General features: G+C 38.3%; 1 protein-coding gene across 4 annotated transcripts in view; it reads left to right on the top strand.

Annotated features, from left to right (window-relative positions):
* The window catches only part of LOC137242818 (uncharacterized), a 188,185-nt gene extending 169,711 nt beyond the window's left edge, over positions 1-18,474 (top strand). For all 4 annotated transcript variants that reach the window (XM_067770077.1, XM_067770078.1, XM_067770076.1 and 1 more), the window contains exon 2: positions 16,805-18,474. In XM_067770077.1, coding sequence (XP_067626178.1) covers positions 16,811-18,091 — 1,281 coding nt within the window. In that variant the 5' untranslated portion in view covers positions 16,805-16,810 and the 3' untranslated portion in view covers positions 18,092-18,474. The remainder of the gene's footprint in view (positions 1-16,804) is intronic.
* Positions 18,475-21,713: the final 3,239 nt, after the last annotated feature.

Here is a 21,713-nt window from a genome sequence, read left to right on the forward strand (position 1 = left end):
TATTAGCAGTAGTTAAAGCCCTCATTATACCCAGAATTACTTATGGAATTTTCATGTATGGTTACGCACCTAACCATGTTACAAATAAAGTTAAAGTAATTCTAAACGGGGCAATCAGAGCTACAATGGGTGCGTTACATTCTACACCCGTCGGAAATTTATATTTTGAGTCAGGCATTCATAATTTTACAAATCAAAGAGACCAAGCACAGCCAAACTTTTTTAAAACTCTTATACCCGGGCAAGATAACCCACTTTGTGGGATGTCTAGCAACTTAAAAAAAAGAAAGAGTATCCCCAAATTTCAACCAGCTATAGGCCGAATTATCAGTCTAAGTGAAAAAATAGATATACCATCAAATTTAAGAAAAAGTGTAGTTCCCAACAACCCTCCATGGTCCTTCAACCCCAAATCCGTAAATACAACTCTGCATACCCTTAAAAAAATAGCACGAACGCGATTCAATATCAATGTTCATAAGAAATGTTCAGCTTTCTAGAGTCACACATTCTAGAGTCACCCCTGGTCCACCTTTATGGCGATATCTCAAAAAGGCGTCCACCTATAGAACTAAGCCCCACGCCCTTTTAAAATACTCATTAACACTTTCATTTGATACCCATATCGTACAAACATATTCTAGAGTCACCCCTGGTCCACCTTTATGGCGATATCTCGAAGAGGTGACCACCTATAGAACGAAGGCCGACTCCCTTTTAAAAATACTCATTAACACCTTTCATTTGATACCCATATTGTACAAACGTATTCTAGAGTCACCACTGGTCCACCTTTATGGCGATATCTCGAAAAGGCGACCACCTATACAACTACCACCACTCCCTTTTAAAACCTTCATTAATACCTTTAATTTGATAGCCATATTGTACAAACAAATTCTAGGGTCACTCCGGTCCACCTTTATGGCGATATCTCGAAACGGCGTCCACCTATAGAACTAAGGATCACTCCATTTTAAAATACTCATTATCACCTTTTTTTTTCTTGATACCCATATTGTACAAACAAATTCTAGGGTCACCCCTGGTCCACCTTTATGGAGATATCTCGAAACGGCGTCCACCTATGGAACTAAAAATTCCTCCCTTTTAAAATACTCATTAACACTTTTCATTTGATACCCATATGGTACAAACAAATTCTAGAGTCAACCCTGATCAACCTTTATGGCGGTATCCCTAAATGGCGTCCACCTATAGAACTGTGGCCCACTCCCTCATAAAATACTCTTTAATGCCTTTCGTTTGATACACATGTCATACAAACACATTCCAGGGTTTCCCTCGGTTCATTTTCCAGGTTCGGTTCAATATACCATGTATATTATTATGCTGGCACCATAGGTCTCAACTGAGTATGTAATGTTCGGTTGCACCCGAACTTAACCTTCCTTACTTGTTCAATGTAAGTTTTCACATTTATTTCAAATAAAAGGTACAGTAAACTAAAAAAACAAGTAAGGAAGGCTAAGTTCGGGTGCAACCGAACATTACATACTCAGTTGAGAGCTCTGGAGGCAAAGTAAGGGAAAATCACAATGTTGTAAAAAGAACCTAGGGTAACCCTGGAATGTGTTTGTATGACATGTGTATCAAATGAAAGGTATTAATGAGTATTTTAAAAGGGTGTGGGCCTAAGTTCTATAGATGGACGCCTTTTCAAGATATCGCCATAAAGATGGACCAGGGTTGACTCTAGAATGTGTTTGTACAATATGGGTATCAAACGAAAGGTGTTAATGAGTATTTTTAAAGGGCGTGGGCCTTAGTTCTATGGGTGGACGCCTTTTCGGGATATCACCATAAACGTGGACCAGGGGTGACTCTAGAATGCGTTTGTACAATATGGGTATAAAATGAAAGGTGTTAATGAGTATTTTAAAAGGGCGTGGGCCTTAGTTCTATAGGTGGACTCCTTTTCGATATATCGCCATAAAGGTGGACCACGGGTGACTCTATAATTTGTTTGTACGATATGGGTATCAAATGAAAGGTGTTAATGAGTATTTTTAAAGGGCGTGGGCCTTAGTTCTGTAGGTGGACGCCTTTTCGAGATATCGCCATAAAGGTGAGCCAGGGGTAACTCTAGAATTTATTTTGTACGATATGGGTATCAAATGAATGGTGTTAATGATAATTTTAAAAGGGAGTGGGCCTAAGTTCTATAGGTGGACGCCTTTTCGAGATGTCGCCATAAAGGTGGGACAGGGGTGACTCTAGAATTTATTTTGTACAATATGGGTATCAAATGAAAGGTGTTAATGATAATTTTAAAAGGGAGTGGGCCTAAGTTCTATAGGTGGGCGCCTTTTCGAGATATCGCCATAAAGGTGGACCAGGGGTGACTCTAGAATTTGTTTGTACGATACGAGTATCAAACGAAAGGTGTTAATGATAATTTTAAAAGGGCGTGGGCCTAAGTTCTATAGGTGGACGCCTTTTCGAGATATCGCCATAAAGGTGGGCCAGGGGTGAATCTAGAATTTATTTTGTACAATATGGGTATCAAATGAATGGTGTTAATGATAATTTTAAAAGGGAGTGGGCCTAAGTTCTATAGGTGGACACCTTTTCGATATATCCCCATAAAGGTGGACCAGGGGTGACTCTGTTGTTGTTGTTGTTGTAGCGATAAAGTTGCTCCCCGAAGGCTTTGGGGAGTGTCATCGATGTGATGGTCCTTTGCCGGATACAAATCCGGTACGCTCCGGTACCATAGCATCATTAAGGTACTAGCCCGACCATCTCGGGAACGACTTATGTGGCCACATTAAACCTTCAGGCCATTCCCTCCCTCCCTACCCCCAAGTTCCATGAGGAGCTTGGGGTCGCCAGAGCCTTGTCTGTTAGTGAAACAGGATTCGCCGCGGATAGGTGAGGTTGATAATTGGGTTTGGAGAAGCTATATATTGCGCTGGCAACCTGAAGGGTTGCGCTACACAGCCCCTTGAATCTGGTATTTTAGTCGCCTCTTACGACAGGCATACCTACCGCGGATATATTCTGATCCCCTAACCCGCTGGGGGGAGGTGACTCTAGAATGTGACTCTCTAGGGGTGACTCTAGAATGTGTTTGTACAATATGGGTATCAAACGAAAGGTGTTAATGAGTATTTTTAAAGGGTGTGGGCCTTAGTTCTATGGGTGGACGCCTTTTCGGGATATCACCATAAACGTGGACCAGGGGTGACTCCAGAATGCGTTTGTACAATATGGGTATCAAATGAAAGGTCTTAATGAGTATTTTAAAAGGGCGTGGGCCTTAGTTCTATAGGTGGACGCCTTTTCGAGATATCGCCATAAAGGTGGACCAGGGGTGACTCTAGAATTTATTTTGTACGATACGAGTATCAAACGAAAGGTGTTAATGAGTATTTTTAAAGGGCGTGGGCCTTAGTTCTATATGTGGACACCTTTTCGATATATCCCCATAAAGGTGGACCAGGGGTGACTCTGTTGTTGTTGTTGTTGTAGCGATAAAGTTGCTCCCCGAAGGCTTTGGGGAGTGTCATCGATGTGATGGTCCTTTGCCGGATACAAATCCGGTACGCTCCGGTACCATAGCATCATTAAGGTACTAGCCCGACCATCTCGGGAACGACTTATGTGGCCACATTAAACCTTCAGGCCATTCCCTCCCTCCCTACCCCCAAGTTCCATGAGGAGCTTGGGGTCGCCAGAGCCTTGTCTGTTAGTGAAACAGGATTCGCCGCGGATAGGTGAGGTTGATAATTGGGTTTGGAGAAGCTATATATTGCGCTGGCAACCTGAAGGGTTGCGCTACACAGCCCCTTGAATCTGGTATTTTAGTCGCCTCTTACGACAGGCATACCTACCGCGGATATATTCTGATCCCCTAACCCGCTGGGGGGAGGTGACTCTAGAATGTGACTCTCTAGGGGTGACTCTAGAATGTGTTTGTACAATATGGGTATCAAACGAAAGGTGTTAATGAGTATTTTTAAAGGGTGTGGGCCTTAGTTCTATGGGTGGACGCCTTTTCGGGATATCACCATAAACGTGGACCAGGGGTGACTCCAGAATGCGTTTGTACAATATGGGTATCAAATGAAAGGTCTTAATGAGTATTTTAAAAGGGCGTGGGCCTTAGTTCTATAGGTGGACGCCTTTTCGAGATATCGCCATAAAGGTGGACCACGGGTGACTCTATAATTTGTTTGTACGATATGGGTATCAAATGAAAGGTGTTGATGAGTATTTTAAAACGAAGTGGGCCTTATTTCTATGTGTGGACGCCTTTTCGAGATATCGCCATAGAGGTGGACCAGGGCTGACTCTAGAATTTGTTTGTACGATATGGGTATCAAATGAAAGGTGTTAGTAAGTATTCTAAAAGGAAGTGGGCCTTAGTTCTATAGGTGAACGCCTTTTCGAGATATCGCCATAAAGGTAGACCAGGGGTGACTAGAATTTTTTTGTACGATATGGGTATCAAACGAAAGGTGCTAATGAGTATTTTAAAAGGGAGTGGGCCTTAGTTCTATAGGTGGACACCTTTTCGAGATATCGCCAGAAAGGTGGACCAGGGTGACTCTATAATTTGTTTGTACGATACGGGTATCAAACTAAAGGTATTAATGAGGGTTTGAATAGGGAGTGGTGGTAGTTGTATATATGAAGGCGTTTTCGAGATTTCGAACAAAATGTGGACCAGGGTGACCCAGAACATCATCTGTCGCGTACCGCTAATTTATTTATATATGTAATACCACGAACAAATATCCTTCCAAGATTCCAAGGGCTTTTGATTTCGCTCTGCAAAACTTTTTCATTTTCTTCTACTTAATATGGTAGGTGTCACACCTATTTTACAAAGTTTTTTCTAAAGTTATATTTCGCGTCAATAAACCAATCCAATTACCATGTTTCATCCCTCTTCTCGTATTTGGTATATTATTATGGCATTTTTTTCATTTTTAGTAATTTTCGATATCGAAAAAGTGGGCGTGGTCATAGTCGGATTTCGGCCATTTTTTACACCAATATAAAGTGAGTTCAGATAAGTACGTGAACTGAGTTTAGTAGAGATATATCGATTTTTGCTCAAGTTATCGTGGTAACGGCCGAGCGGAAGGACAGACGGTCGACTGTGTATAAAAACTGGGCGTGGCTTCAACCGATTTCGCCCTATTTCACAGAAAACAGTTACCGTCCTAGAATCTAAGCCTCTACCAAATTTCACAAGGATTGGTAATGTTTTGTTCGACATATGGCATTAAAAGTATCCTAGACAAATTAAATGAAAAGGGCGGAGCCACGCCCATTTTGAAATTTTCTTTTATTTTTGTATTTTGTTGCACCATATCATTACTGGAGTTGAATGATGACATAATTTACTTATATACTGTAAAGATATTAAATTTTTTGTTAAAATTTTACTTTAAAAAAATTTTTTTAAAAGTGGGCGTGTTCCTTCTCCGATTTTGCTCATTTTTATTAAGCATAAATATAGTACTAGGAATAACGTTCCTGCCGAATTTCATCATGATATCTTCAACGACTGCCAAATTACAGCTTGCAAAAATTTTAAATTGCTTTCTTTTAAAAGTGGGCGGTGCCACGCCCATTGTCCATTATCTGTTTTTGGCAATGAATTATCGCACTTTTTCTGTTTTTCGAAATTTTCGATATCGAAAAAGTGGGCGTGGTTATAGTCCGATATCGTTCATTTTAAATAGCGATCTGAGATGAGTACCAAATTTCATCAAGATACCTCAAACTTTACTCAAGTTATCGTGTTAAGGGACGGACGGACGGACGGACATGGCTCAATCAATTTTTTTTTCGGTCCTGATGATTTTGATATATGGAAGTCTATATCTATCTCGATTCCTTTATACCTGTACAACCAACCGTTATCCAATCAAAGTTAATATACTCTGTGAGCTCTGCTCAACTGAGTATAAACATAAGGTACAAGAGAGATACATAAATAACACTGTTTATACTCAGTTGAGCAGAGCTCACAGAGTATATTAACTTTGATTGGATAACGGTTGGTTGTACAGTTATAAAGGAATCGAGATAGATATATACTTCCATATATCAAAATCATCAGTATCGAAAAAAAATTTGATTAAGCCATGTCCGTCCGTCCGTCCGTCCATCTGCCCGTTAACACGATAACTTGAGTAAATTTTGAGCTATCTTGACGAAATTTGGTATGTAGGTTCTTGGGCGCTCGTCTCAGATCGCTATTTAAAATGAAAGATATCGGACTATAACCACGCCCACTTTTTCGATATTTAAAATTTCGAAAAATTGAAAAATTGCGATAATTCATTACCAAAGAGGGATAAAGCGATGAAGCTTGGTAGGTGGGTTGAACTTATGACGCAGAATAGAAATTAAGTAAAATTTTGGACATTGGGCGTGGCACCGCCCACTTTTAAAAGAAGGAAATTTAGAAGTTTTGCAGGCTGTAATTTGGCAGTCGTTGAAGATATCATAATGAAATTTGGCAGGAGCGTTACTCCTAGTACTATATGTATGCCTAATAAAAATTAGCAAAATCGGAGAACAACCACGCCCACTTTTAAAAAAAAAATTTTTTTTAAAGTGAAATTTTTACAAAAAATTTAATATCTTTACAGTATATAAGTAAATGATGTCAACATCAACTCCAGTAATGACATGGTGCAACAAAATACAAAAATAAAAGAAAATTTCAAAATGGGCGTGGCTCCGCCCTTTTTCATTTGATTTGTCTAGGATACATTTAATGCCATAAGTCGAACAAAAATTTACCAATCCTTGTGAAATTTGGTAGCGGCATAGATTCTAGGACGATAACTGTTTTCTGTGAAAAAAGGCGAAATCGGTTGAAGCCACGCCCAGTTTTTATACACAGTCGACCGTCTGTCCTTCCGCTCGGCCATTAACACGATAATTTGAGCAAAAATCGATATACCTTTACTAAACTCAGTTCACATAATTATCTGAACTCACTTTCTATTGGTATAAAAAATGGCCGAAATCTGACTATGACCACGCCCACTTTTTCGATATTGAAAATTACGAAAAATGAAAAAAGTGCCATAATTCTATACCAAATACGAAAAAAGGGTTGAAACATGGTAATTAGATTGGTTTATTGACGCAGAAAAAAACTTTGTAAAATAGGTGAGACACCTACCATATTAAGTAGAAGAAAATGAAAGAGTTCTGCAGGGCGAAATCAAAAGCCTTTGGAATCAAGGCAGGAATACTGTTCGTGGTATTACATATATAAATAAATTAGCGGTACCGACAGATGATGTTCTGGGTCACCCTGGTCCACATTTTGGTCGATATCTCGAAAACGCCTTCACATATACAACTACCACCACTCCCTTTTAAAATTCTTATTAATACCTTTAATTTGACACCCATATTGTACAAACACATTATAGAGTCACCCCTGGTCCACCTTTATGGCGATATCCCGAAAAGGCGTCCACCTATAGAATTAAGGCCCACTCCCTTTTAACACACTCTTTAACACCTTTCATTTGATACCCACATCGTAAAAAAATTTTAAAGTCACCCCTGGTCCACCTTTATGGCGATATCTCGAAAAAGCGTCCACCTATAGAACTAAGGCCCACTCCCTTTTAAAATACTCATTAACACCTTTCATTTGATACCCATATCGTACAAACAAATTCTAGAGTCACCCCTGGTCCACCTTTATATCGATATCTCGAAAAGGCGTCCACCCATAGAACTAAGGCCCACTCCCTTTTAAAATACTCATTAACACCTTTCGTTTGATACCCATATTCTACAAACGCATTCTAGAGTCATCCCTGGCCCACCTTTATGGCGTCCACCCATAGAACTAAGGCCCACTCCCTTTTAAAATACTCATTAACACCTTTCGTTTGATACCCATATTCTACAAACGCATTCTAGAGTCATCCCTGGTCCACCTTTATGGCGATATCTCGAAAAGGCGTCCACCCATAGAACTAAGGCCCACCCACTTTTAAAATACTCATTAACACCTTTCATTTGATACCCATATCGTACAAACAAATTCCAGAGTCACCCCTGGTCCACCTTTATGGCGATATCTCGAAAAGGTGTCCACCTATAGAACTATGGCCCATTACCTCTTAAAATACTCTTTAATACCTGCCATTTGATACGCATGTCATACAAACACATTCCATGGTTACCCTATGTTCATTTTGCTACAAGGTGATTTTCCCTTATTTTGTCTCCATAGCTCTCAACTGAGTATGTAATGTTCGGTTACACCCGAACTTAGCCTTCCTGACTTGTTTTATACTCAGTTAAACATAGCTCACAGAGTATATTTGATTGGATAACGGTTGGTTGTACAGGTATAAAGGAATCGAGATAGATATAGACTTCCATATATCAAAATCATCAGTTTCGAAAAAAAATTTGATTGAGCCATGTCCGTCCGCCCGTTAACACGATAACTTGAGTAAATTTTGAGGTTTCTTGATTAAATTTGGTATGTAGGTTCCCGGGAACTTATCTCAGATTGCTATTTAAAATGAATGATATCGGACTACAACCACGCCCACTTTTTCGATATCGAAAATTTCGAAAAACCGAAAAAGTGCGATAATTCATTACCGAAGACTGATAAAGCGATGAAATTTGGTAGGTGAGTTGAACTTATGACGCAGAATAGAAAATTAGTAAAATTTTGGACAGTGGGCGTGGCACCGCAAACTTTTAAAAGAAGGTAATTTAAAAGTTTTGCAAGCTGTAATCTGGCAGTCGTTGAAGATATCATGACGAAGTTCGGCAGAAACATTACTCCTATTTCTATATGTATGCTTAATAAAAATTTGCAAAATCGGAGAACGACCACCCCCATTTAAAAAAATGTTTTTTAAAGTCGAATTTTAACAAAAAATGTTATATCTTTGGTATTAAAAATGGGCGAAATCCGAAATTACGAAAAATGAAAAAAGGAATGAAACATGGTAATTGGATTGGTTTATTGACGCAAAATATAACTTTAGAAAAAACTTTGTAAAATGGGTGTGACACCGACCATATTAAGTAGAAGAAAATGAAAAAGTTCTGCAGGGCGAAATCAAAATCCCTTGGAATCTTGGCAGGAATACTGTTCGTGGTATTACATATATAAATAAATTAGCGGTACCCGACAGATGATGTTCTGGGTCACCCTGGACAACATTTTGGTCGATCTCGAAAACGCCTTCACATATACAACTTAGGGCTACTCCCTTTTAAAATACTCATTAATACATTTATTTGATACCCATATCGTACAAACACATTATAGCCACCCCTGGTCCACCTTTATGGCGATATCTCGAAAAGGCGTCCACCAATAGAACTAAGGCACACTCCCTTTTAAAATACTCATTAACACCTTTCATTTGATACCCATATCTTACAAAATAAATTCTAGATTCACCCCTGGTCCACCTTTATGGCGATATCTGTAAATGGCGTCCACCTATAGAACTATGGCCCACTCCCTTTTAAAATACTCTTTAATACCTTCCATTCGTTAAGATCACTTCTTATTGTCAGAAGCGAACTCAACATAACTAAACTCATATTATTTCTGTTTGCTTTTAATCAAACACATGTTTGAAAACGTTCTTGCAACTTCAGCATTACTTAGTGGCAGGACAAAATCGACAAGCTTTTGGAATTATACTGTTTAAATTCAAACCAAAAACTTAATGTTGAAGTTACATTTTTCCAATTTTGGAGATAGATATTTTTCCACTGCATTTGTAATATCGTTATTCCATCAGTGCTATACTTGTTTTTCATTTGTGAAATATGGAAACCTTTGAGGTTTTACAATTCTCAATGTGCTTTCAACTGAAAAGAAATCTATTTTGCTAAGCGTTTCTATATTGTGCGGCAAGCGTTTTCTTAAACACTTTATTAATTTAATTATGTAGTCGCGACATATATTACGTATCTTTCTTTCAATGAATTCGTCTATAAATTTATCTTAATTTTTAATTCGTATATATTCTTCAAAGGTATAATGAAAATATGGTAGGGAGGCAAAAATGTACTATAATCTAAAGTTAAATGGTCGAAACTGTTAGAAGGTGACACTATGCTGTTGCACAATCTGGAAAGCAAATATGCAACCTCATGACACAGTTCATCGATTAAAATTTTTGCTAGCAGTTGAATACCGAGTTGCAACATCATATATAACGAAACAAATAAAATAAAACTTCGACACACATAAAATACATTACAAATTTCACAATACGTATTGTCGAAAGAGATTTAGCGGCAGACATTTTGAAGAGGGCCAAAAAAAGAGCTAGGGGCTAAACCGGAATTTTTGGAGCTAAAAGTACATAATTATTCGATAGGTCACTACCAGCTTGAGCAAGTTACTACCTTCATCGATCTCGGTGTCACAATGGACCCCAAACTAGACTTCAAATATCATATTGAAACTTGTGTGACTCGATCTAGAGGTGTGTTAGCTTTCATTAAACGATGGTCAAACGAATTTATGGACCATTACGTCACAAAAGCACTCGTTACTGCCTTAGTTCGACCGATACTATAATACGCGCCAATTGTTTGGAACCCACGGTATGAGATTTATCGTGACAAGCTGAAATCGGTTCAAAAACAGTTCCTGCTTTTTGCGTTAAGTCACTTATCGTGGGATCCAACAAGGAACCTTCCATTCTATAATAGCCGGTTGAAGCTTATTAACCTTCCTTCCCTTGAGAACCGCAGGGAAATGTTGTGTGTATTTTTCATGGTGAAATTATTGGGAGGGATTGTGAATAGCCCATTTTTACTTAGTAAGATAAAGATTAATGTCCCTATGAGGCAATCTAGACATTTTCAACCACTCTTCCTGAGTACATGCAGATCTAATTTTGAAATGCACGAAGCTTCTCGTTGTTTGTGTCTGGATTTCAACAAGCACTACATCAATTTCGATATTTCAGACTCGCCTTTCTTAATAAAGAACTATTTAACCTAAATTAGAAAATCGTCGCTGCGCTAACGAAAACAGTTATGTGTTTTTTTTTTTAATTTTTTTTTATTGCAAATTTTATTATCACTACATAGAGCCCACATTTCTGCATATGCCGTTTTTTTTATATCTCTTTTGGTTTAGAAGTGATCGAAAACAGCTATGTGCTCGTAGTACTAGAAGTACTCTGAAAAACGGTTATGTACTTACTTGCTTATAATTTTTTTTTTATCGCTAGCGAAAGTCCTTTGATTTCAATGTAAAAATAATTACAAACCATCTCGCTTTCCAAGGCAGCCGGTTCTATAAGCCGGAGCTACTCGGAATTTTTCCCGACCAAGGGCTGTCATTTCAGTGTAATTCCATTTAACTTGTTGCGTCCCTCCTACAAATTTTCATCCTCCCAGCAGATTCTTGCAGCGGGACTGCGCTATATTCTCCTGCTCCGAGAGGGTATCGAATTCAATCCGGGACCTGTACCTGACCCCGGCCCAGAGAAATGGTTTTGCTGCATCTGCCGGAAAAGAATATTTTTAGGACGGTCACACTCTTGTCAGTGTGTCACGTGCAAGGGATGGTTGAATCGGACAGGATGTTCTGGGCTAGACCCCAAAACCCGACGTCCTCGTAACTTTTATACATCTTTTGTGGCTCCTTGCTGTTCACGCCCAAGGGCGTCCCGTAGTCTGCGCCTTAGCGCCCCCACTACCTGCTAGCAGCCTCACTGCTCAGCAAGACACAACAAGTGCCTGCTGCTTCTCGCGCCCTACGGAGCCACCAGCTCATACGGCCGTTCCTCCTCATAAGTACAATCTCCTTAGTAGAGTCGGTAGCAATTCCGAGCATCAGTCCCGCCCCGTTTTCTTCTCACCCTCTGCTCGACACTAGCGAACGCTACTTACAAAGCAATTGGCCGGCCGATTGCATGCTACGCGTTCGCGATATGGTCGCCAAGCCTAAAGGTTATACTCACTGGAAGAAAATACAGGCCTGCCAAAATTCTGTCCGCAAAACACCACGTACACAATGAGGCGAGGGTACTCCCTATTAGGGAGAGAAATGAAATGCTAAACAAACAGTTTCTGTTGAATACCCAGAAACCTGGGCAACCCAACAAACATCTGATTGATGAAGCTACACCTCCCTGTGGCTTAAGGGGTCATCTCCGTAAGCATTATTAGGAAATACGGCAAAAATTTCATACATTTCCCTACCGCCATAAGCAAATTTGAATCGTGTTTGAAAGCAGCTATGTGCTATAAAACGGCGCAAATATTTATCAAGTCGTAATGGGTTAAAAAACATGATTTTTTCCTTCACACATCAATAACATACTTTCCAAAGAATATTCCAAAAATACGACATTTGCAAAATTTTGCAAATGGACACCAGAAATAAGTTTTTTTGACCTCCTGAAAAGTTACTGAAAAACCACATAACTGTTTTTGTGAGCGCAGCGACGAAATGCTTATCTAATGCAAACGCAGGCAAATCAAAACACATAAATGTGTGATAAGGCCCATACGCCTAATAAATAGATACAAAAACGTACTGGTCACTGCGTCATAACATATTTGGGTGTGTATTGTTTAGAGCAAAGCACTGTTGCCATTGACCAGTTTGCATGCATGCTTATGGAAACATCAACTTTTTCCATTTTAATTTTTGATTTTGTAAAAGGCTGAAAATAATATAAAATAAATACAAATAGATTGCATATTTATAAGCTGCACTTTCACATAAATATTTCGAATTATTTTCACAATTTTTCAAACTTTAATTAGGTCTTTTTGCATAAAACTGCAAACGCCCTGCAAAAATCGTTGGATCATGTGGTCCACTGAAGTACTTACCATTATACTCCACTGTAATGCAGCAATGGACCAACTCATGTTTCTACACAAACATATTGTAAGCCGATCATTGCTCGTTTTTAACGATTGTAATCACTACACGATGTTTATTGGACTGTGGGTACTCCATGGATTACTCTGATGTAATGCGGAGTATATGGTCCAGTCCTAGAACATCGCAATGTTAATTGGACCATATTTTTTGTATGAATTGTGCTTAATTTTGGAGCACTCGGTTGGTCCATAGCGAGTACTCCATACATGCAGTCATGGAGTACTCGCGATTTTTGCAGGGCGGTCAAAAATTAGCGCACAAAAGTTTACTAGGCAACTCTGTCTAGTAAGGGAGCGATCAGCTGACACGTTCTTACGGAAAAAATTAAAATTGTTTTGATTTCTACGTTCCGGGCTACGTACGTACGGGCGTTGCACGTCGGTGAGTTTTCGTTTACATTGCACATTCATAAGATAGGTCGTGTCTGCTGACATGTTTTTTCTACGTCCGTTCGTGGGTAACTTCCGCTTAAGAGAATTTTCTGTAACGTCTTGCGACATGTTAAGTTAATATAAATTTGCGGAAACATGGAGAATCGCAAGATTTTACATGCAAATTGTTATTGGATTGTAAGCAGTGCAGCATGTGTGCGCCTATAAGTATGTTACAGATTTACAATTTTATTTTAATTTTTCTTCGAGTGTTTTATAATTGTAGGCGTGGTATTGAGTTGAGTTTTATCTGAAATGCACTGCATATTCAATATGCAATGAGCACAGATAAAATATTCATTAGGGATGTGTATTTTTTCTATTTTAAAACCAAGGGATTTTCGGGATGTACTTATTACAATCCCAGGATCAGTACCGGGATTTAGACATTCATTATTTTGCAGCAGCTTAACTTGTTAAACGTGAATCAATGCTGCCTACATTTCTTATATTCCATAAAACGTCACAAATCCCGAAGATCCCAGTATTAAATTAGCTGTGTTTTTTTCACATCTATATACGTTTACGCATAAACTTTATATGGACTGCTAAGCGACAAACTTTAAATACACCTCTGAAATTGCTACGCATAAAATTAGTACTACTAAATTTCAATACGCATTATACTCAGATGTAACTGAAATATGTGTGTATGTTTCACCCTCTGCACTAATTCTATGCGCGTCCACTATTTATCACAACTGATTCAGCTATATGTTATACACCGAGTCTCCACTTTTCGGTACACCCTGTGCTGTAGCTAGTTGTTTAACCACTGCCGCTAGATGGGTCTCCTAAGCATTATCTAAGCGAGGATAGGCGTTTTTTTCACGCGCAAACGAAACGTAACGTTGGCGGCCACCGTGGTGTGATGGTAGCGTGCTCCGCCTATCACACCGTATGCCCTGGGTTCAACTCCCGGGCAAAGCAACATCAAAATTTTAGAAATAAAATTTTTCAATTAGAAGAAAATTTTTCTAAGCGGGGTCGTCCCTCGGCAGTGTCTGGCAAGCGTTCCGATTGTGTTTCTGCCATGAAAGGCTCTCAGTGAAAACTCATCTGACTTGCAGATGCCGTTCGGAGTCGGCATAAAACATGTAGGTCCCGTCCGGCCAATTTGTAGGGACAAATCAAGAGGAGCACGACGCACATTGGAAGAGAAGCTCGGCCTTAGATCTCTTCGGAGGTTATCGCGCCTTACATTTTTTTTTTTTTAAACGAAACGTATACGCGTATAAAAAAAAACACGGATATTAACAGCATCCCAGGATTTTCGAGACTTAAAAAAGATCGCGTCCCGGAACTTTCATCCCTAATATAAGTAATGAATGAATTGATGTATTTTTAGAAGCGTGAATGTGTTTAGTTTTAGAACTCCTCCTCTTTCAATGGCGAAACGTGTTAAACCTGTTAATTTTACATTGAACAACTAAAGAGAAATGTATCTGTTCAGAACAAGACCGCCCACCTCATTGCAGCTATTCAATGGCGGACGATGCCTTTATTTTTATACCTTTCATGAACATGAAATGGTATATTAAATTTGGTCCGATGTTTGTAACTTTGAAAAATATAGAAGATAGACTCACCATTAAGTATACCGAATTGATCAGGGCGACGAACTGAGTTGATATAGCCATGTCCGTCTGTCCGTCCGTCTGTCTGTTTGAACGCAAACTAGTCCCTAAAATTTTGAGATATCTCAATGAAATTTGGCACAAGGATGTATTTTTGTATTATATTAGACATTTGTCGGATCCGGTAGGATCGGACCACTATAACATATATCTCCCATACAACCGATCGTTCAGATAAAACGATTTTGGTCATTCCAGCCGCAATTTACAAAGTATAAACGTGACACTCGGCGATATATATTCTAATATACCTTAGAAGATATCCTGAAAAAATCACTTTCATCGGAGCTATATATAGTATATATACCATACAACCGATCGTTCAGATAGAAAGATTTTTGGAAATTTCTCCCTTAATTTCCAATATAAAAACGTTAAACTTGGTGATATTTATTCTAATATATCATAGAAGATTTCATGAAAAAATCATTTCGATCGGAGATATATATAATATATATCCCATACAACCGATCGTTCAGATGGAAAGATTTTTGGCAATTTCTCCCTTAATTTAGAAAGTGTAAACGTGAAACTTGGTGATATAGTTTTTAATATATCATAGAACATTTTTTGGAAAATCAGTTTGATCGGAGCTATATATAGTATATATCCCATACAACCGATTGTTCAGTTAGAAAGATGTTTGGCAATTTCTCCCTTAATTTCCAATATAAAAACGTTAAACTTGGTGATATTTATTCTAATATATCATAGAAGATTTCCTGAAAAAATCACTTTGATCGGAGCTATATGTATATAGTATATCCGATCGTTCAGATAGAAAGATTTTTGGCCATTTCTCCCTTAGTTTCGAATATAAAAACGTGAAACTTGGTGATATATTCTAATATATCATAGAAGATTTCCTGTAAAAATCATTTCGATCGGAGCTATATATAATATATATCCCATTCCGATCGTTCAGATAAGGGGTTTTTGCCATTTTTTATTTTATATTTATCTTAAACATCGTTTAGGTATATACAACTTTTCACTATATATTTCTTATCTTATACATCCGATTATTTGGAGATTACGAACGGGATAAGATTATTGTTCATCCCCATTCATGAAAGGTATGCAGTCTTCGGCACATCCGAAGACAGTCCCGTCTTTACTTGTTTTTTATTGCTAAAGCACGGGGCTGTGGAAATTTATAAAAATATATGGGTTTGTGGTTTTAATGTTGGTTTGTTTGAGAGATACATATTCCGCTAGGAGAAGCTCATTACGGCTATTTGGAGGGCCTTAACTAATTAATTTGAGAATTGCTGCTTAGCGACGGTATCCAGCTCATCATCTTCCAGACAGCTGTTGCAGAATGGGGTTTCCAGTATGTTGAAACATACCTCATGGACTCCTAGTTTCCAGTGACCTTTAAGAAAGCCAATTACAAAGTATACTTCGCAATGAAACCAATGATTCCGACAGACCGTCTGCCATCCAAATACGGACAGAAGGGTCTCCCTACCCTCTATGAGACAGCGTCCGTCCTCCGTTTGCTAAGCGAGCTAAGTTGAAATAGTACCAACCTGTGGCGTACCCATTGTCAATTTTTTTTGAGCCGCTGGTAGAACATTGGTGAAAGTTGCTTTGTTGTGAATAAAGGCACCCTGTGCAAGTGAAAATGTTTTACCGCCTTTCGAAGGTTAAAATGTTCGAAAAGTTTGGGACAAAGGCCAACCTCAGATAGTTGGTGTAAATAAGAGCTATAAGAAATCCTTTAATTTTTTTGCAGCTAAGCACAAACTCACCCTATTATTATTCTCTATTTTTCTATCATTTTTATTTTATAGCAAACTTTCAATTTATTTTTTCAGCAAAAAATGTCAATGCAGCCAAATAAACAAAAATATCGACTCGTATCATCAGCTCCTACCAATTCAACACGCGAGAGACATATACATTTCCGAGAAATCCGAAGCGATGAGCCGAAACGGAGATGTGAAGACGAAGAGTGCAAGACTTGGCCAACAATGCGTCGAGAAGATACCAATGAGAGCCTGGAGCCAAGTTACACATCGCACATTTTGAGTAGCTCTAGTTACTCCACTTTAAACACACCGCCCGATGCGACGTTAGCTCCCAACCAAAGCTTTTATCGTTTGCCAGAGGATCTCTTGGCACGTGGCGATTTTATTGCTTATCAAAGCGGCAATGTTACCGATTTTTTCAACAATACGTACAATCAAAGGCCACAACGTATATCCGAAATTTGCTTAGTTAATGATCATTATATTTTGGTGAAAGTTCCAGAAATTCGTAAGGACCGCGACCTGCACATGGAACCGATAATGGAAGAGGAGAGCAGTACAATAACTGCTGCGGGTGATAGGCAAGCGCGTAGAGAGTTTTTTCGTTGCTTTCCATGCCAAAGAAATCGACGCATATTACCAGCAGCGTCATTGACAACAATGAGGTCCGCGGAATCTTTTGACAGCGGCAACGCGAATAAAACACGTTCACTCTTGAAATGTCCACTTGCGCATTGCTGGCGTTTAAATGAAAAACCCGAAGTATTTGAAGGGCATACAAAGCTCTTTGGTAGGTTTTGGAAACAAAAACTTCCTGGTCAAGTTATAACAATCCAACCGAGCAAAGCTGATGTTGTTGGAGCACTCGATTTACGCTTGAAATCCGAACGCCACTCCCAAGTAACAGTTCCAGCAGTCAAACTAAGTAATAATCAAATAGATGCAGAAGTTTTTGGTACGCCCTTGCACTCACCAAACAAACTTGAGCCTCATACTGTGATTCGAGCTCCACTGCAAACTTCACTCCATGAAATAGTTACGTTAGAGCAACATACCGCTTGGATGAATGATGAGACTTCTTACATAGCCAAAGATAAGCCTCCATCTTTCAGCGATAACAAGGAGAAGAAGAAGATTAAAAGGCGTAGTGCTATTTTTAATTGGCTCTTCAAACGTCCAAGGGGGTCGAAACCGAAATCAAAGATACATGCAGTGGTTTATAAAACATATTTTGTACGTTGGAAAAAGCCACCTGATGAGCCGTGTCCGCATTGTGGTCATAACCGAAATGATGCAGCGACGAACGCGGCGGCGTCCTGCAAATGGAGACGTTGCCATTCGGCTACATTTTAACAACTCCCCAAATAAAAGCTCATTGTGATAGAGGATTAAGAAACGGAGGTTGTGATTATAACTGTAAATATGTATGTAGGGTATGATATATTTGTAATTAAAATAGGGAAAATTGAGTTACGTAGTTTTATCTTGAAAATTTAAAGAACCGACAGACATCCGACCACCCGAACTTTCGGCGTTATTGTAGTGCACCGAGGTATGTATGCTAAATGTATAAAAAAGTATGTAAGATAGTGATGATAGATGAAACATACATGTGGATGTATACATGTTTTTCTACAGTTTTTGTATGCATTCAGCATTAATACCAGTAAATGCATACAGAAGTAGTACAAAGGGTGTAATATGGAGTATGCATTCTCCGTGAGAAACTGAACGTGTTAAAAAGAAATAAACATGCATTTATACTGGCATGCATACATAAATCCAACTCATGCCTCAAATATCGACGTTTCATACATACATTTACAACTGGAAAGCATTAGAGTTGGCAAATATTTCTCTCACGAAGATTATTTCCAGCGGTGGGCACCACTATATTTACACGGTTACCAAATTGAGAATGTGTTTGTAAACACGAACGCGTAGCGAGCACGGAAGCAAATTCAATTATTTATTTAGTTTGATTTCAATCATTGTTTACTATATAGTTTGGCAGCTTAAGTAGAGGTTTTGTTGCGAATAGAGTGGAAGGCAGTGGACTAGGCAGTCGAATGTCATATAATGAAGGAATGGTGTTCGGAGTTTTTTCAAAGTTAAAAAAAAAATGATAACAACTATAATATAAATAAAACTATTGTTTTAATAACAACAAAAACGCCATATATATTCTGTATACATAAATTTATAAGGAGTATCTCACTTTAAAATTTGAATTAAATAATCTAAAGTTTTTTTTTGGAACTGAGTCGAGAACTGTGCGTGTGGATGTGCGAATTTTCACCGATCAGCTGTTAGTTGCGCTACTTGGTAAAATTTACAATGATTTCAATGCTTGAATGGTTAACACGTGTCACACGCACTCTTTGGTACTCTGTTTTAAGCATGCGTGCGACACTTCTTTAGTGTACGACCATCGAAATCAAACTAAAAGAACTGTCCTTGATTTTGACGAAGTAGCCATTGTGCTCTCGCTTATCGTATACATATATGGTCGCTTAGCAGATGCTAAGCTCACGTCCACCCCGGATTATTTTACAGCGATTGATTGATTGATTTATCACAGTAAATCGCAATGATGGCTTCGAAAAAATCGCCGTGGCTGACTGAGGTTTTTTAAAACTTTCATTTTACGACCGAAAAACCAGAGAATTTGTACTGAGTACAAATCACAAATTCAGTACAAATTCTCTGCAGGTACTATCTATATGAACATTTTCAAATCATTGCTGGAGTGTTCGTGGTTAATTTTTTGATAATTTCCAGACCTGGGAGCGTTCCGGGACTATTTTCCTGTTTTTCGTGATTGTTTTAGGAAAGGGTCAGTAAACTTTTCGGGATTATTTGCAGCGTGGAATTATTCCGGCGCCATTGGCCCCAATTATGAGCATTTTTCGATCTTCTATCTTCGCTGGCTATCGAAGAACGAAAATCGAATTTGAAATAGGTATTATGACATCTAATCTCTGTCGAAATTTTCGTTGTGTATCTGATTTTGAAGCGAATAGAAATTTGTTGACGACCCTGTATCGAATTACAAGAAAATTGTTTGAAGCGTAAGTTTTTTGTGTTTATCTTCGACTTTTATGCTACCTAATAGTAATTTCAAACTATTTGTATTAATCGTATATAGTGTAGGATGCTTTATTTTTATTAAAATTAATATCCACATAAAAATTATTTAAAAGCAAATGTTATATTTTCACGATGCAAAATTGAATAATAATGAAAATTTTTTAAAATAGCAAAATCAAACTAAAATATTGTAAGACATATTAAAATTACAAAGTTCAAAGTAACATAATAACAAAGTTAAATAAAAACAAGTAAGGAAGGCTAAGTTCGGGTGTAACCGAACATTACATACTCAGCTGAGAGCTTTGGAGACAAAATAAGAGAAAATGAACCTAGGGTAAACCTGTAATGTGTTTGTGTGACATGTGTATCAAATGGAAGGTATTAAAGAGTATTTTAAAAGAGAGTGGGCCATAGTTCTATAGGTGGACGCCATTTCGGGATATCGCCATAAAGGTGGACCAGAGGTGAATCTAGAATGCGTTTGTACGATATGGGTATCAAATGAAATGTGTTAATGATTATTTAAAACGTAGTGGGCCTTAGTTCTATAGGTGGACGCCTTTTCGAGATATCGCAATAAGGGTGGACCAGGGGTGACTCTAGAATGTGTTTTTACGATATGGGTATCAAATTAAAGTTATTAATGAGGGTTTAAAAGGGAGTGGCCCTTAGTTGTATATATGAAGGCGTTTTCGAGATATTGACCAAAATGTGGACCAGTGTGACCCAGAAAATCATCTGTCGGGTACCGCTAATTTATTTATATATGTCATACCACGAACGGTATTCCTGCCAAGATTCCAAGGGCTTTTGATTTCGACCTCCAGAACTTTTCATTTTCTTCTACTTAATATGGTAGGTGTCACACCCATTTTAGAAAGTTTTTTCTAAAGTTATATTTTGCGTCAATAAACCAATCCAATTACCACGTTTCATCTCCTTTTTCATTTTTGGTACAGAATTATGGCATTTTCTTCATTTTTCGTAATTTTCGATATCTAAAAGTGGGCATGGTCATAGTCGGATTTCGGCCATTTTTTATACCAAGATAAAGTGAGTTCAGATAAGTACGTGAACTAAGTTTAGTAAAGATATATCGATTTGTGCTCAAGTTATCGTGTTAACGGCCAGCGGAAGGACAGACGGTCGACTGTGTATAAAAACTGGACGTGGCTTCAACCGATTTTTCACAAGGATTGGTAAATTTTTGTTCGACTTATGGCCTTAAAAGTATTCTAGACGAATTAAATGAAAAAGGGCGGAGCCACGCCCATTTTGAAATTTTCTTTTATTTTGTATTTTGTTGCACCATATCAATACTGGAGTTGAATGTTGATATAATTTACTTATATACTGTAAAGATATTAAATTTTTTGTTAAAATTTGACTTAAAAAAAATTTTTTTTAAAGTGGGCGTGTTCGTCACCGGATTTTGCTAATTTTTATTTAGCACACATATAGTAATAGAAGGAAGGTGCCTGCCAAATTTCATCATGATATCTTCAACGACTGCGAAATTACAGCTTGCAAAACTTTTAAATTACCTTTAAAAAGTGGGCGGTGCCACGCCCATTGTCCAAAATTTTACTAATTTTCTATTTTTCTTCATAAGGTCCACGCACCTACCAAGTTTCATCGATAAAGTGGGCTCTGCTCGGAAGACTTACATATTTCAAAAATTGGACAAAATCCGTTTATAACAAAAGTAACTTGCAGAAAGGAGCTGGTGGAAAAAATTTCGAGTGCATTCTCGTACCCGATACTCAGTTCAGACAATCCCTAGCGCAAAATCTGAGAATTGTTGCCATTTTCAAAATGGTTGGAATAGACTTGGCTCTTGTGCATTGTTACAGCCATTCATCTTTACTGGATAGCAACTCCA

The sequence above is a fragment of the Eurosta solidaginis genome, chromosome 2, assembly GCF_040869045.1.
Source record: "Eurosta solidaginis isolate ZX-2024a chromosome 2, ASM4086904v1, whole genome shotgun sequence".
NCBI classification, from domain to species: Eukaryota; Metazoa; Arthropoda; class Insecta; order Diptera; family Tephritidae; genus Eurosta; species Eurosta solidaginis.